This window comes from Trichosurus vulpecula, chromosome 2 (genome assembly GCF_011100635.1).
Source record: "Trichosurus vulpecula isolate mTriVul1 chromosome 2, mTriVul1.pri, whole genome shotgun sequence".
Lineage (NCBI taxonomy): Eukaryota > Metazoa > Chordata > Mammalia > Diprotodontia > Phalangeridae > Trichosurus > Trichosurus vulpecula.
In genome coordinates, this window is record NC_050574.1 from 8,051,213 (window position 1) to 8,068,256 (window position 17,044).

General features: G+C 43.9%; 1 protein-coding gene across 1 annotated transcript in view; it reads left to right on the forward strand.

The window, feature by feature from the left end:
- Positions 1–869: 869 nt before the first annotated feature.
- The window catches only part of LOC118838156 (zinc finger protein 420-like), a 31,782-nt gene continuing 15,607 nt past the window's right edge, over positions 870–17,044 (forward strand). The window contains exons 1-2 of the mRNA XM_036745382.1: positions 870–1,018; positions 7,179–7,266. Coding sequence (XP_036601277.1) covers positions 7,234–7,266 — 33 coding nt within the window. The 5' untranslated portion in view covers positions 870–1,018; positions 7,179–7,233. The remainder of the gene's footprint in view (positions 1,019–7,178; positions 7,267–17,044) is intronic.

Below are 17,044 nucleotides of genomic sequence, written 5' to 3' on the forward strand. Positions count from 1 at the left end.
GAGACCACAGGTCTGAGGGACACAAACATCCTGACTTGTGATTGTTCTGAAATGTATTTAAAGTTGTTCATTCTTTTGTCAGACAGTCAGAACTTATGTTTTGGCTCCATGCAGAGTGTATCTGCTAACTTTAAGGGAATAAACGATATGAATTTGTAATCTCCTAGCCTGTTCGCCTCCTTTAATCACACTTTCAGGTCCACAATACATACACACACGCACACGTGTATATATCTATATTTTTCTCTATCTTCTTGCTTTTGGCTTCATTTTCATCTACGACCTTTCCCTCCCCGTTTCCAATTCAGCTAACGAGAACCAAGATCAATACCCACTGGGCTCCACTACTAAATTCTGTGTCATTCTATGCCCTAAGGCCCCATTCCCCAGCCCAGCCATAGAGCCCCTCCCTGCCCACCACTCCCCAATTACAAGAGTATGTCCAGGGGGGTGGGGACTGCTTTTCCATTTACAAAGAAAAATGACTCCTGGACTAAACCGCCAAGTTCCTCCTTAACCTGGCTGAGATAAGTGACTGAAAAAAGGACCGGCACCGGAATCATTCCTCCCCTGAAATCTGCTACTTCCCGCAAAGGGAGTAGATTGGTCTGAACTGACGAATCAGCAGCTGGGGGTGGAGGAGGTAGGGAGTTCCACCCCCAGAAAAAGAAGGACTAGGGAGCGGGGTATTCTGGGAAGCCGAGTCCGGCTGCCGAGGTCTAGGAGACCAATGGGCAGGAGGATCACGTAGGCTCAAAGGCTGCTGGGAAATGGAGTCCGGAAGTGCCGCCGGGGCAAATGCCCTGGAAGTGGAGGTTTGGGGAACCAATGGGCAGGCGGTGCCGTTGGGTAAGGGGGCGGGACATCCTGTAGAAGCCCGCTAGCTTCCCAGTAAGGTCCAGGCCTTACCGGGGAGGGAGAAGGGGCAGACAGAGGAGTTGGGGAGACTGTAGACTGTGTCGTTCAGATCCTGTTCCAGGAGCCGAGCCTCGTGGGCCTGAGAGAAGGGGATCATTAGGTAAGTGAGGTTCGTGCTGTTTCCCTTTTCTGCAGTAAATTTAACTAGGAGCTCTCTACATTGTTCCCTCAGCTCTGGGACCTGGGGAAGGGACGTAAAAGCGGGACGGAGAGAACTTGTGTCCGTTTCCCTTCCGGCGGCTGGCCATTTGTCTAGGTCCTCCTGAGGGTCCGGGCCGGGCAGTGTCGCCAGAGGACACGGGGCGCTTCTGTGTAAGCGCCGGAAGACCGAGGTTGTCTGGTTGTGTGAGAGGTGTCCTAGGGATGAGGCCCGGGTGTGGAGGGAGCCCGGCCCGGCCTTTGTGCCCGTCAGCCTCAGACGTGGGAAGGGGAAGCCAGAAAGCTCCTGTAGTAACTGGCCCGAGCAGCTCCCAGAGGAGGCCGAGAGAGGGGCCATGTGCCCCCAAACCCAGTGGCCCTCCTTAGAAGGGGAATTGTGCCAAATGATCCCCGAGCCTGGGGGAAGCTCCTTCCAACCGTCCCTGTAGGCCTTGCCCGGGACTAAAGTTCCCCAGGAAGGTGCCTGGGATGGATTCTTGGACCCAAACAATCTTTAAGTCAAGTTGGTAAAAGTTACGCTTTTCAGCGGGCAAGAGTTCTTAAGGAACCTGCAAACTAAGGGGACACAGGTATAGGTTATGGAGGAAATTCATGTAAAACATTTTCCAAACATGCTAATGAGGTGTTTTGGGGTAGGTTTAGGGAGTGGTTAAGGAGTGGTAAGTTCTTAAAGGAACAGGAACATTTATATCTACTGCTCAGGGGTTTTACCCAGAGTTCACTGGGAAATAGCCCCAGGGGTGGGGCCACACGGTTCCTTGGCTTTAGGCCTGAAATGTCACTAAGTCAGGTAAAAATCAGGACTGACTGGGAAATACCCAGGCTAACCCGTCAATGTCTAGTTAGACAAGGTCAGTGTAAAAGAGTATATGTATGTCCAGGTCTGGTATGCATATGATAGGTCAGTAAGTAGTAAATATGGTTATGGCCCAGGACACAGCTAGTTTAGCACATACACAGGGAGTCCTGACCAATAAATTCTATAGGTGCAGCTGGCTACTGTATCCGGATGAGAGGTAAGTATTTTCCTAGGGCATGCTGTCTTGAACTAGAGAGGAACTGCCTGATATAGTATTTTGAGGTGTTAGCAGCAATTTGGCTGGCAGCTGCTGTGGGGGTGAAAGACCAACACAAGCCCAACAGCAAAAACACTGCCAGCAGAGGTTCTTTTGATCTGCTTTACTAAGGAAATCAGCCTTAAGGGGTTAACAATATTATTTCAAACCAACATACAAATATCACTCACTTAGTTCAGGGGAAAAAGCCAGCACCCTGAACTTCAGAGCAAATACAAACAAATCACAAACGTATATTATAAACAGACCAAATACAATTCATAGTTACCAAGAAAGCAACATCTGAGTTAAGGAGCCAGGGAGCTCATAACTGGCCCAGAGTCACATGCCACTTCTCCTGTGGCTCAGAGCCCCAGGCAAATAACTCTGTTCTCTCTTTTTATACACTCTTTAACTATCATCAGACATCATCTGAGAGACCAGAACTTAGGCTTCTACTATTGGCTCTGGTCTTAGCAACTCCCCTTAGGACCCTGAGGGCTTCATGCCCACATAGGCTTTGCACCTAGTAAGGCTCAATCAAAGAGACTTAATTACTTTATCATTCTAAAACAGTAGGAAAATCTCATGTTAGTTACCAACGCACTCCATTCCTGTTCCAGGATACATGATTTTACATAATCTAAATAGCCATGGATCCTGGAACAAATAGAGGCATTATACGTTGTGATCCAATCAATCAGGGAACTAAAACATGTCATTCAGTATCATCCCCCAGAATACTTGTTTACAGTATAAACATGATCCGCCTCTAGGTCCAAGCTAGTAACAATCTCTTCAATCAATACAGAGTGTCCAAGTAAAGCACTTCTTGAGCGTGTGTCCTTTTATACACGCTGCCGTTGCAGGCTTCCCCGTACCCTCAGGAACAGGCATGCTTTAGTTAGTAAAGTCCCAAAGAAAACAAAAAAACCAAAAAAACTCTAAATAAAGTTCTCTTGGGAATATGTTCTTCTCCCCACACCGTCGCCGAAGGCTTTGTATCGGCACCTAAAGTCCCAACTCAAACGGAAAAGTCCAAATAAAGTTCTGTTGGGGGTCTGTCCTCCCCGTACTGTTCCGGTCCTGGGGGGAAGCTGGACAATAAAGCCAACAGGGTGGGGTCCCTGGGGGTCCAAGGCACGTCCCCCACCCCACCATAAGCCAATGGCATGGTTGGGTAGGATCTGCAGATTAAAAGGAAAGCATGCCACTTTGGGATACTGAGGTGGTTAAATATTTCTCAGTTTTTGGATGGCTCTTTGTACTTGGGGTGGCTGTGGTTCTGTGGAGCCCCAGGCCTGAAGGAAAAAAGGCCAGTGGCAATGATGGGAGTGGTTTCCCAGGAGCCCGGAGCAGGGCCCCTGGGAGAGAATCCCTCTTTCTGAGGGCTTGAGCTGATAAGCCTGGCTCTGGAAGACTGGGTTGAAAGAGTGAATGCCTGGAGATTATATTGTGTGACCAGTTTTGAAACAGGAATGGTGAACGACCTTCCTGCAGCATCTACAGGAGCAGGCATGGTTGGTGAGGAGAGAGGAGAAGCAGAAGACGGTGACAAGGAAAACTGCCTGCCTGAGAAGTTTGGAAAGGTGAGAATTGTGAACTGCCTGCATCATGAGTCCAGCGGAAGCCAAGAGGGGCCAGCTGGAGCTGGAGGACCAGGAACCCAGGAGTTTGGAGTTCAGCCCTGGGGCAAGATGGAAACTTTGCAGCAAGGAGCTGACTGTGCCTTTCTGCTGCCGTACCCTGGGGCTGTTCGGGACCCAGGAGAGAGGGGTGGGTTTGTTTATAGTGGGGTGTGGAAAGTGCCTTGGACCCCCAGGGACCCCACCTTGTTGGCTTTGTTGCCAAGCCGCTCCTCAGGACTTGCAAGCAGGGACTAGAACAGCATGGAGAGGACAGACCCCCAAAAGAACTTTGTTTGGACTTTTCTTTCAGTTGGGACTTTGGGTGCCAAGAGGAAACCTGCATCGGCAGTGTGGGGAGAAGCACCCACTCTCAAGAAGTGCTTTACTTGGACACTCTGTATTAACTGCAGAGATTAACTTTCTGGGACCTAGAGGTGGATCATGTTTGTATTGTAATTACAAGTATTTGGGAATGACAATAAATGATATTTTTCGTTTTATTGTGAATGATATGTTTTAGTTTCCTGCTTGATTGTATCACAATGTATAATGCTTGTGTTTATTCCAGGATCCAGGGCCATTTAATTTAGATTTTTGTTAGGCCACCACCTTGGAAGGAGTGGAGTATAATATCAATTAAGTTGGGACAGTTTTTAGAATGATAAATTAATTAAGTGTCTTTGTTTGAGTCTAACTAGGTGTTAAACCCCAGGGCTAAACCCCAAATTACTAGCTGCTAAGCCTATGTGGGCATGAAGCCCTCAGCGTCCTAAGGGGAGTTGCTAAGAGCAGAGCTAATAGTAGGAGCCTAAGTTCTGGTCCCTCAGATGATGTCCAAAGACTGTGTAAAAAGAGAGAACAGAGCTGTTTGCTTGAGGCTCTCACTCCTGGAAGCTTGGGACTCTGGGCAGCCCCAGACGTTGATGTTTTCTTGGTAGCTATGAATTGTATTTGGTCTGTTTATAATCTGTGTTTGTAATTTGTTTGTATTTTCCCTGAAGTTCAGGGTGCTGGCTCTTTCCCTGAAACTAAGTGAATGATATTTGTATGTTGGATTGAAGTAAGAGTGCTAACCCTCTAATGCTACTTTCCTTAGTAAAGCAGATCAAAGAACCTGTGCTGGCAGGGTCCTTGTTGTTGGGCTTGTGTTGGTCTTTCACCCCCACAGCAGCTGCTAGCCGAATTGTTGCAACATGAGGCTAGGAAGAAATTTGATTTTAGAGCTGGATGTGGCACAGGTACCCCAGCAGAGGCTAAGGAGAAATGTGATGTTAGAATTAGAGTCCAAGCACAGGCACCCAAGCACCCCATCAGATTCTGTTCAGAGTATTAAGCTCCCCCCACCCCCAAAAGCAATCCCACATTCAGCCCTTCTCTGCCCTCCTTCCTAATTTCCTGACATCCTTGTGCCCCATGACCAACATTTCCTGCTTTCTGCCCCTTTCCCCTTCCAATTAGGACCTGGATTTTAAGGGGTGAAAAAGAAAATAGTGGGACCTCCCAGGGATGGATTTCAGTTGCTTAATCAGGTAACAGCCAAACCCCTAAATTTACAGGGAGATGTGAAGATTCATATAAGTGGGTAGAGAAAGTTTATAATGTGAGTTGTAACATATGCCCAGAAAGAGATATCCAAATGTCCTGGCCTTGGCTCCTCACTAGGATCCAGCTGTCTTCCAGTGAGAGAACATCTCATAGAAAATAAGAACAAGGACATAAAATCTGGACAGAAGGATTAGGATTGGGGTAGTAAAGATTGATAATATAAATTTAATAGCCTCAATAATAGCCTCAGCCAGAGCCTGAACTAATCAACCAGAAGAAAAGCCTGCACCCAGCTGCTGCTTTGTTCTCTGAGTTTACCTCTTCCTATGTCAGCAAGGCCAGATGGGGCTGACTTAAGAGCATTCTTTCCTCTGTTTATGGCCATTAAGGATGAGACTCTTAACCCTGGACATTATCTTGAATAATGTGACTGTTTCTTATCTTAATGTTTACAGACATATGCTATGTTATGGCAAGTTAATGGTAAATTAAACAGAGATCCTGGGTTGTAATTTCAACTGACACTTTGTCAACTCTCTTAGCTTGTTGTATTTACAACCTATTCAATTTAGAAGAGTCCTTTTCTGGTATCATGGTTAAAAATACACAGAGATCATAAATTTGAGTAATAGCCATGCTGAGTTATGACTGTTCCAAAAATGTATTTAAACCTTCTCATTTTTTGTTCAGAAAGTCAGATTTTATATGGCTCCATACATGTATGTATTCTGCTAGCTTTAAGGGAATAAACAATATGAATTTACATTTCACCTAGCCTGTTTGCCTCTTCTAACCAAACTTTCTCATCGACAAGCTCAAGAATGGAGATGGGCCAAGGTGGTAAATGTCTTCAGTTTGGAGGAGAGTTCAATGGGGGTGGGCAGAGGGAATCAGGAGGGGAATGGATGGGAGAACCAAGATGGATGTAGGATGGACATATTCTTGTGGGGAAGAAGATGAGTGTAGCAGGGGCAGAGCTGGAAGACCAGGAGATTCTGCTGGGAAAAGTTGGCACCTCAGAGAAGACTAAGGGAGGGAGGGAGGTGCTAGAGCAGTGGGGGAGGGTAGTTTAGAGAAGACCAGCCTAGTGGGCGTTGGCCCTGGTGGAATTCTCTCCCTGCTGTGAAGTTTGGAAACCTGGGAGGTAACAGCAGGGCACACTCATTCCACCCAACTGAGGGGAGGGGAGGGCAGACTCCTGGAATTTTCCGGACCCACCCAGAATAGACATGCTAGAAGCAAAAACCCTAGGATTTGAGATCTCTCTCTCCCTGCCTTCTTCCCTTGGAGCTGAGATCTCTCTACCTTCTTGGCGCCAGCTCTGCACATGCTGGTGCTGGTAAGTCTGAATGAGGGCCCCTCCCTACACTCCGATTTTGCTGGCTTCCTCTTCCATTGTGCTTTATCTTTCCTCTCTGACTTCTTGGTGATTCTCCTCCAGGCTTGCCAAGAGAAGGCCTCCCTCCAAGTCCTGGCCCTGGGGGTTGCTCCTGCTGCTTGTCCAGGCTCCCTGCCACAGCCTAGGTGCTGTCCCTAGTTTTACCATTGGGTCATAGTTGTCTGACCTACATATCTCACCCATAGTATCAGGTGGAGGCAGAGCTCTGAGTCTGAGGTCATTCAGGGTCTTACTGGTCTCATCCCACCTAGGAGGCCACCAGGTGTCTTCCTGCTCAGATGAAGCTCTCTTCCAAGCCTGACTGTCCCTGTTTCCCTCTTCCTGAGGTAGAGCCTCTCCCCTGAGGGCAGGGTGGGGCCTTCCTAACCTTTCTGAAAGCTTACCCTCTGTCATTCCTGGCAGCTCAACATCTACCCCAGGAAGAGAAGGTAAAGACAATGTCTCTCCCACCCTGAGATTCTTCTCCCTCCCCAGGTCACCTTGCAGAGTTCAAAGACTTTTCCAAGGACAGAGCCTAGAACCAAAGGGAATGGCCCCTGGGACCCAGAAACACCCATTCCAGGTGAGTGCAGTCCATCTCCAGGCCTAACCAGCATCAGCAAAGGTGGAATCCAAGAAGGCCAAGGAAGCTTTATCTTGTTAGATGCATGTTGTCCTTTGCAGTGCTGTCAGTAGAGACGAAATTGTCCTCCTGCTTCTGTTCATTCCCTCTTGCCTCAGGCCACACAAGCCTTCCCAAGTCTCTCTGAATCCCTCTGGTTTGCCATTTCTTAGTTGAGGTCAATAAGCATTTAGAAAGGGGCTTCTCTTTGGCAAGCGCTGTGTTAACCTACTGGAGATGCAAAGGAACGTTTATAAAATAATAGTCCCTGCCCTCAAGGAGCTCACAGTCCAATGGGGAGAAAACATCTCATGAGCTTTGTCCAGACAAGCTCTCTTCAGTGTGGATGGGAGGCACCCTGAGAGGGAAGGTTCTAGCAGTGTCAGAGGCCAAGAAAAGCTTGTTTGCAGGTGAGATGTTACTGGAGATATGAAGGAAGCCAGGAGGCCCATGGGAGCGGGGCAGACAGTCTAAGTATCACAGACAGCCATTGGGAAGGCACAGGGTCAGGGAATGGAGGGTCTTGATCAAGGATCGGCCAGGAGGCCAGTGTCCGTGGGTCAGAGAGAAGAGAATTAAGGTGTATCAAGACTGGAAAGAGTTAAAAGGCTGGTTACATGGTATTTGCAATTTGCCAGGAGCCATATAAATATCATCTAATTTAATAATTACCATATTTCCCCGTGTATAAGATGCTCCCTTGTATAAGACACACCGTAATTTTAGGGCCTGAAATTTGAAAAAAAAATTGTATTACATAAAGTTATTGAACTCAAGTTTTATTCATCTGCTCATAGCTTTCAGGCATCTTTTGGGCAAGTCTGGTGCATGTACACATGCTTAGTCCATTCCATTTCATGAACCTGAAGCACCAATTGTGTCCTCCTTTGAAATCAGTAACTTCTTTTTCATCAGCAATTCTTCTTGCCTCGTGCTGAACCATCTTTGTGGACACAGGAATTCCAACTGCCCTTTGCTCTTCAATCCATATCTTCAATTCCCTCTCTAAATCAGGACATTTTGCTGACTTGCCCCTTATGGCCTTCTTCATCTGTGGCGACTTCAATAGGGTTACTTCTTCCTGTAGCCAGTTTTGGACTGTTTTTTCAGTTGGGGGAAGGCCAAACTTACATTCAGCAGCACAATTTCCATTCACTTTTGCAAACTGGATCACTTTTAACTGGAATTCAGGAATGTACAAAAATCTTTTCTGAGCCCTTTCTGGGCAGAACGTGGCAAAATGTAACCTAATATACCAGTAACAAATGCGAAACAATGAGCGCAAAGACAACAAGCGCGAAAAAGCGGGAAATGCAAGTAAAAAAATCTATAACAGTGAGCGCAGAAACAAGCACAAAAAAGTGTGAAATGCAAGTGAAAAATCTATAACCAGTGTATAAGACACACCCAGTTTTTAGACCCGAAATTTTTCGGTAAAGGGTGCGTCTTATACATGGGGAAATATGGTAGATATTTGTTAAAATAGTCAGGTCCTTGTGAGGGACAGCCAGAATAAGGGACCACATATGGGTTACAGACAGACAGTAAATTGTGGTTCATTTATCCACTCAAGAGTCTGACATACTCCAGAAGTGGGTGATGGATACGTGTGTCTCCCACTCTCAACTTATTAAAGATCCACAGTAAGTTTATGTTACCTGTATTATTAAGAATCTGATTTTTTGGTGATATTTTTTAATTTGAAAAAAATAATTACAAATTTACAAAGGAGCCAATAAATTCTCCTTATCTGGGCAGGTCTTTTGGAACTCAGCAGGTAGATATCTTGGGACTTTTCTTTTGAGCAAGGTAATTAAATCTTACCAGCCTGGGAAAGAAGTTGCCTAAAGAAGGTCATGAAGTAGTTTAGGAAAAATAGAATTCTACCTGGCATTTACATTCACATGGCATTTACATGTTTGAGACAACTCAGTCTCAACAGACCCCAAACATTGATTCAGAATGGCACCCCTTCCTTGAATACAGTTGATATTATCAGATCTTAGAACCCAGAAAATAAGAGAATGGCTTCAATCCCAAGGATCTGGGGACTCATTCCTAGTCCCTCCCTCACTGTTCTTCCCAGAAGCTGGTCTGGTCAGCCCTGACCTGTCTTCCCCCACCTCGTTTGGTAGATAAACCTCCTCAGGACCAGGAAATGAAGCATTTTTCAATCTTTTTGGCCCGTGTTCCCCAAGAATCCTCCCTTCTTCCCAAGAGAGAACTCTCCAGCAGCCTGCCCCCTGCCCTATGCTGGGAGGCTGCTTGGTAGAGAGGGAGAAGAGCTCTGCATTTGGAATCAGGATCTAGGTTTGAATTCAGCTCTCCCACTTCCCACTACTAGTCTCTATACAGTGCTTTACATGTGTGATCTCATTGGAGCCTCACAACCCTGCCAGGTAGGGGCTGTTATCCCCATTTCACAGATGAGGGGACTGAGGCTGAGAGGTGCAGTGACTTTCCCAGAGTCTTAGCCAGGACAGGTCAGAGGGAGGATTCTCTCAGGTCTCACTGACTCTAGGTTCTCTCCACTTAGCCTCAGCTGCTAAGTCACTGAAGCTCAGTGTTTTCCTCTGTACAGTGAGGGGGCTGGACTTGGTGAACTCAAACTCAGCACCTTTCAGGTTTCAGGTATATGCACATTCCTGTTATCTGGAAATTGGCTCAAAAGAAAAACTCAGGGAGATTTGGTGTTGGAAGGATGTCAGAAAATGATTTTGGAATTCCCTGCTGGTGTAAATCTGTGACCCAGACTGGAATCCTGATTGTTCCTTAATGCTCTGTGACATTGGGCCAGTCATGGATCATTCTGAGCCTTGTTTCTCCAGGCTCTGAGGCCCCTCCCGGCTCTAGCCCAGGGTCCTTTGGGAGCTGGCCCCTTGAATAGTGAACTCCAGCCTGTGAAACCACCTCTGTCCCCACTCAGTTTCCTGTTTCCCTGCTACTCTCCTACCTCGGACAGCACTCCAACCCATGCTGCGGCCCAGGCTGAATTGGGGGAATCCTTCAAACACATTTTGGGGACCTGAATGCATTTTAATCCAAGCACCAACTTTTCCCCTGACTCCAATTTTCCCAGGCTGTGGGATGTTTTTACTCTCCACTCCTCTGTGGTCTGCCCTTTTGTCAGGGACAGACTCTGGCCTCCCAGTCCTAGTCTCTTCCAATATTGAAAGAAACAAATATACAATTCCCTCCTTCCTCCCCTCCCCCAGCACTGGCTCATTTTCGGAAATTATTCCAAGAAGCACTGTTGACCTTAGAACAGCGCCTGGCACAGAGGTTTTCAGTCATGTCTGACTCTTTGAGACTTCTTTTGGGTACTTGGAAAAAATACTAGAGTGGGTTGCCATCTCCTTCAACTCCTTCTGACAGATAAGGAAACTGAGGCAAATAAGGTTAAATGACTTATGGTCACGCAGCTAGTATCTGAGGCTGGAATATGAATTTAGGGCTTCCTGACTATACAGTGCAACACATAGTAGGTGTTTAATTACTATTTATTGATTCATTGGCCTATTCATCCTTATTGGTTCGGGTGTGCATGGAAGTGAATGATCTTCAAGGTTCCTTCTTTATCTAAACAACTAGGAGTCTTGGTACTCTGACCCCATTCTGCCCCAGCTCAGCTTTATTTCTAAGTGCCCAGTGGGCAGGGACTGGGGTCCTCAGAGCCAGGGAATCTGGGGCTACCTGTTCAATGACTGGGAACTTGGAACTTGGTTCTCAATTCCGCTTACATCCCCTGATGAATGAATGAATGAAAACTAATTTATTCAGTTCTTCATTACTCCATGCCAGGATTTGCAGTAAGTGCTACCCTCTTACATATCCTCCTTCCTCTTCCCCCCCTTTTCTTAATCTTGGATGGACTTGGAGGGGATGGGGCTACTCTTGACCATTGAGACTGCCCCCAGGGCCTTTGGTTCCCCCCAGCCTTCACACAAGTTCTTAATAGTCCAAGAAGCACCCCCTCAGGTGTCTTTGTTTTCTTCTGTAAGAAACAAGGGAGCCCCTCCCTTTTTCCCTCTAGCTTTGTTTTTTGTTGGGCGATTTGATTGGATAATGGCTTTCAAAAACTTAAGAAATGCTAATGGTTCCCCCCAAAATTTATCCCATCCCAGTCCTACACCCTCCCTCTCCTCCCACTCCCAGCTCTGAGTTTGCCAGCCTAGATTTCACCCTGGAATGAAAAGTCCTGCATGCCCTCAGTGGGGGAAGGCCTTTGTCAGATTTGGCAATTAAAGTATCAATACTATGTTTGCAGACAGCCCTTTCAGGAAGGGAGGGATGAAAGCTCATTCTTTTGACTCCCTAATTTCTAACCCCAGTGTTCTAGAGTTGTAGCAGTGTTATACCAGATGCGAGTGAGACATGCCACAGAGTATAAGTTTTGAATGGAGAAGTTTATTAGCCGGCGGCCATTGGGGTCTTCCCAAATCAATGGCCCCGTTTTAAAGTGAAAGGGTAGTTTTTAGAGAGAGAATACAGGATTCAGTGCTTAATTATCTCTTGAAATGTCATTTTGCAGACTCGGCACGCCTGTACCTTTTATGACCATGATCAAAGGAAACTCCTTATAGATTGTAGATACAACATATCAGACAGCTGACTAAGTGTCAACTGAATTACAACCCAGAATCTCTATGTCCAGTTTGCCATACATCCCCCAACATGACTCATGAGATAAGAGCTAGGAACAGTCACATAATTCAAAAGAATATCTGGGGCTGAGGCTTTCATCCTTCAAGGCCGTAGGCAGACTGAGGGATGCTCCAGCTGGCTTTGTTGAGATGAGAGATAGAGTTGTCTCTCAGCCCACTCAGTTAGAGCAAAGGAAGATTGTTAGGCTTTCCTGGTAATTAGCTTACATTCCTTGGAATTGTCTTAGGGGCCCAGGACACTCGCCAAACGGCAGGAACTCAGTCTGTTTTTTCTATGCAGACTGGGGTTTGCAGTTAGGGGCTGGGGGCAGGGTTTTTCTAGCAATAGCTGGCTACTCAAGTATCACATCTCCCACTTCTTTTATGGAACATTTCAAATATTTGAAAAGGAATGACTTGATTCAGAGCACCTGAGGTTTAGGCCACTAAGACAGGGACAGAATTAACATGAGAATGAATAAGGTTGGAGATATAAGAGAGTAATCAGGAACCTATAGTTACGGACAGGATCAGTAAAATGGGGGGGGCAGCCAAAGTGCTAGCAGGGTGGTGAGCGGGGGGGGGGGGGGGGGGGGGGGGGGGGGGGGACATTGGTCCCCTGAAAATCACTCAATATCAGCTTAGGCTAGTGCCAGGTGAAAAACTTGCAGTAAAAATTCCCTAAACGCATCCTGTAAAGCAGGGGTTTGGGAAGTAATTGAAGGCATGCATAAAGTAACAATAGAGGGCAAGGCTCAGGCAGAAATTCAGAAGCTTCTTCAATTAGAGTGGCTGTAGCAGCCAGGGAGTCTAATTGTTTTTAAAACAGGCAACTGGCTTAGGCAACTAAGGACTGCGTTAGGACTCCCAAAGCCTGTGCTCTCCCTTCATCAACATGCCAAGTGAAAAGTTTGTAAAGACAAGATTGTTGACAAGAGTCAGTTAAAGTATATACCTGTAAAATATTAAGCAAGATGCTCCTCTCAGGATTAGGGTCTCATCCCTCAATGGCTAACAAGGGAAAAATATCCTTAAGTAAGTCTGATCTGGCCTTGTCAACAGAGGTGGGGGTATTTCCTGAGCAAAGTTTAGAGAACAAAGAAGCCCAGGTCCTGGATCTTCTTCCAGTTACTCATTAATGTCAGGCTACAAAATGGTATAAAACATTCCACATTTCCCCCTTTTGGTCAAAGGCAAACTGAAGGTTTTGCCTGAAGACCAATTAAGGTATGGAAAAAACTTCTACCTTAAAAGTTCTAAAAATCCTTATCTAGGTGGATTCAGGTTTTTTTTTTCTTTCTGTGTTTGGACATCCCCAGAGATGGACAGTAATTATAAACTACTTGTAAAGAAGCAGGGGGAGCAAGTTGCAAAGGGGATCAGTAGGGAGCACAATGGGAAAACTAGAGCACTTAAGTAAAATAAGCTAAAGACATCAAAGGTACAAGTAAACAGTCTTGGGAACGCAAGGGACTCAGAAAGAGAGTTGTCCTTCGTACAGGTTCTGGTCCAGAGTCTCGGGAGGGGCTGCCTGCGTCTGATGCTGTCCCCTTCAGGCTCCTTTGAAACCAGAGGGCAAGGTGTCCTATGGGCTCAGATGTCCACTTGGGATCAGGGGCAGATGTGACAGAAGGATCAAGGAGTCCATCCACAAGTTGGCAGCTGTAGAAGTAGTCAGATCTGATAGGAGCTCCCAGAATACATATGATTTGGTAATTGAGAGAAAAACAGCACAACATAGGTCCCAGCCACGCAGGGCTAAGTTCAAACAAATACAATACCTAGATAGTAAAAGAGTTCTGCTTCTCTGGTTCAGATCTAGAAATTCTCAAACAATTCTTATTTACTTAATATAACTTAGTACAATCACTTAAATTTGGCTCTCCTTCTTTTAACCTCAGAGTATTTCAGTTCATATATCATCTACTGTTTCTGTCCTTACCTAAATTTTGTACCTGGTATAAGAATCCTTTAAAATATGAAGGTCCAACCATAAATTGAACTCATCTTCCTTTTAAAATCATCAGACAGATACCTTACAAAGGAGATATAATTTCACTTGTAACAATATCTTATACAATTTCCTTGTGCAAAAATCCACATTTAAGATCTCATTACCAAAACATACTTATCAGCTCGAATTTCCAGAATTGATAAATTATGGAGCCAGCCATACACATCTGTATATAATTCTTAGGGGAATTGCCTTTTTCAAAATTTGCTATCCCTTCCTTCTCTTAGACATTGATCACATTACATATTTGCCTTATTTGCTTTGCCTAATCATTTTCCCCTTTTTTTTTGGAGGATGTTATCCCTATATTATTTCAATATTTTATTTGGCCATGAACATAGGTTAAAATTGTAAGCTATTCATACCTGCATCCTATTATAATAACTCAGAGATATTTCAATATTCATCTATTACCTAATAGATTTAGCATAGTGCTTACAAAAACTTCTTATTAATATAAATTTGCTATGAAAGAAACGAGGTACAATGTCATTTATCTTAACAGAAGGAAAGAACTTCCTTTGCTCTGTTTGATTCCAGGCACCAGTCATATCTGATAGCCAATCTTATAGTCACCAGGTGCTGAAAGCAGGGCTTAAGAGTAATCAGGTGGAGACTTTCCTTTTCAGAAAGGAAATAGCAGAATTGGGAAATAGAGTCAGGAAGATCCTACCTAGGTTGTGTCCAAGGTCGTCTTCGAGACTTTTTTCCAGGCATAGACATCCACCTTTAAGAATTCTCAGTCTGTAATGCCTGCCATTCCACTACTGGCTTCATGTGACCTATACCTGTAATCAGAGCTTAAAACAATATTAAATTGTAGTCCCATAAAATCTTAAATAGCAAATAAATATCCTTCAGATAGGACTGTCCCAAATTTCATGGAGCTAATAATTATCAAATCAAGCTACATAACTTTTCCATCTTCTAAAATACTTTCTCACACTCTGAACTTAACTTAAACCATTTGAAACTAGTATTCCCTTGGGACAGGAGAGGCTTAGCTAACTTCCATTTGTCCCTAAACTTTCTTATCTTTCCTATTTCCAATCAAACCTTTATTTACCTTTCCAATCTTTCAAACCCATTATTCAGCCTTCATTTCAGCCATAAGACAAAACAACTCATAAGTTAGTACTTTTTACTGGCGTAACTGTGTATACTGGAATCCCATTCCAGTTCGCTTAAGCAAACAAAAGAGGTTAATGACTGACCTCACAAGTTGATGGATTTGTCCCTGTTAACTCATTCTGGAGGGAAAAAAAGAACACTTCAGGAATTGAGTCTTATACACATTGTTAAGCTCTAACTCTCGCTTAAAATCACAAAAACATTTTCCAAAATACTTCTAGAATTGTTTACCTAAACTGAAAATGTCTCTGATTTAGTCGCAGTAATTAATTACACTATTTGTGTCAATACCTAATTGCTCTTATATCACTTCACAACATCCAAGAACTCTATTTCACATAAATACAGTATAACTTTAAAATCCCAGTCTTAGTCCACGGGATAATGATTCAACCCTACATCATAAAACTTCTCTTCCCTTTCTAATTATTCTCATTAACACTTTAGAAACCATATTATCTTTCATTTGACTATACAAGAGTACCAATATAACCAGTCATTTGATTATAACAACAATATTTTACATATTTGCATTTATCCAATTTCCCATTTTTTCAAAAAAACAACTTCTTTCACAATGGTAACAGATTCTGGCAGATAACTTCCCTTTTGTCACTACCTGCTTATTTCTGATTAAAGAGATCTGCCACATCATCTCCCCCTGAGGGTGGGTTCTTTCCCATCAGATGGCAAGCTTCACTAATAAGAACTGTATCCTTAAGACCCACATCCTCCTCGAAACCCAGTCTTATCCTAAGAATGCATCACTTTTGCTGACTTTAAAGGGCCAGGTTTTTTTTTTTTTTTAGGCTTCTGACCCCTACTGTTCTTTCTTTCAGTAAAAACTCAAATCCCAGTAATTGTTGCCCCTCCCCTTTCCTTCCCTTCTGACAGGTGGGCTAAGGTGAATCTTCTTATCTAAACTAAGGGCGGGGAGGAGTAAGGAATTCAGGCTGTCGTTTCCAACCTCCTTACTCAAAAAGAACCTTGAATAAGACATTGAATGGGCACTTCTATAGATAAGCATTAATTCTAATAATTCTAATTAGGTTCTCACCCAGAAACTCCGAGAACTCACAATAGGTTTGAACTGCAACCAATTGGCTTACAGGTGGAAATTCAGCGGGCCTTCTAAAATTATACAAAAAGATTTTACAGAACATTTTCCAAAAGTACTTTCCTTAAAGGAAATTAATCCTTAAATGCTGGAATTCATTAACTAAGTTGGTACCAAATGTCCTCATTCTCAAATATTGCCCAGAATTCCTAGATATTACAAGTTCCTTAGTCAAAAAGTGTTATAATGTGGAGGACACTTAGTTTGTAAAAATTACATACCCAATTAAATTTACCTTATCACAATAATAAGGTTTACCAGGACTTTAAAAAAAAAGCTTTTTCCATAAGAATTCCTCTACACAGAAAACCACACAAGATTGATAAGAATTCATGACTAGATGGTTTCAAAAGTTCTTGTTTCAGTTAAAAACCTCAATTTCTTAATTAACTACAATTCCTAATCTAATAACATCCAGATTATAGGAGGAATTATTTTAATCACTAGTGGTAACATTTTAATTTCTAAGGCCCAACACCCTTAGCATTGTAAAAGAATACCACATTTTCAATATTGCTGATACATCTGTTTGTCAAATTACACAATTTAGAAATGTAACAGCGCCCTAAACATAATTATGCATTTTAAAACTTGAAACAACCCATTTATCAGTTAGGTGAACATATTCCTAAATCTCCTTGCACAGAGAATCTTTCATCTCATTATTTGAAACTATAACTTTAAATCACCAGATATATTCTCATAATAGAAAATTTTTCACACAGAAGGTCTGTTCTCATGGTTGAATATCAGTATTATTAATTATTTACTTGTTATAACCACATATAACAGTTCCAGATTTTATCACCTCCCTTTGGAAACCCAATTCACATA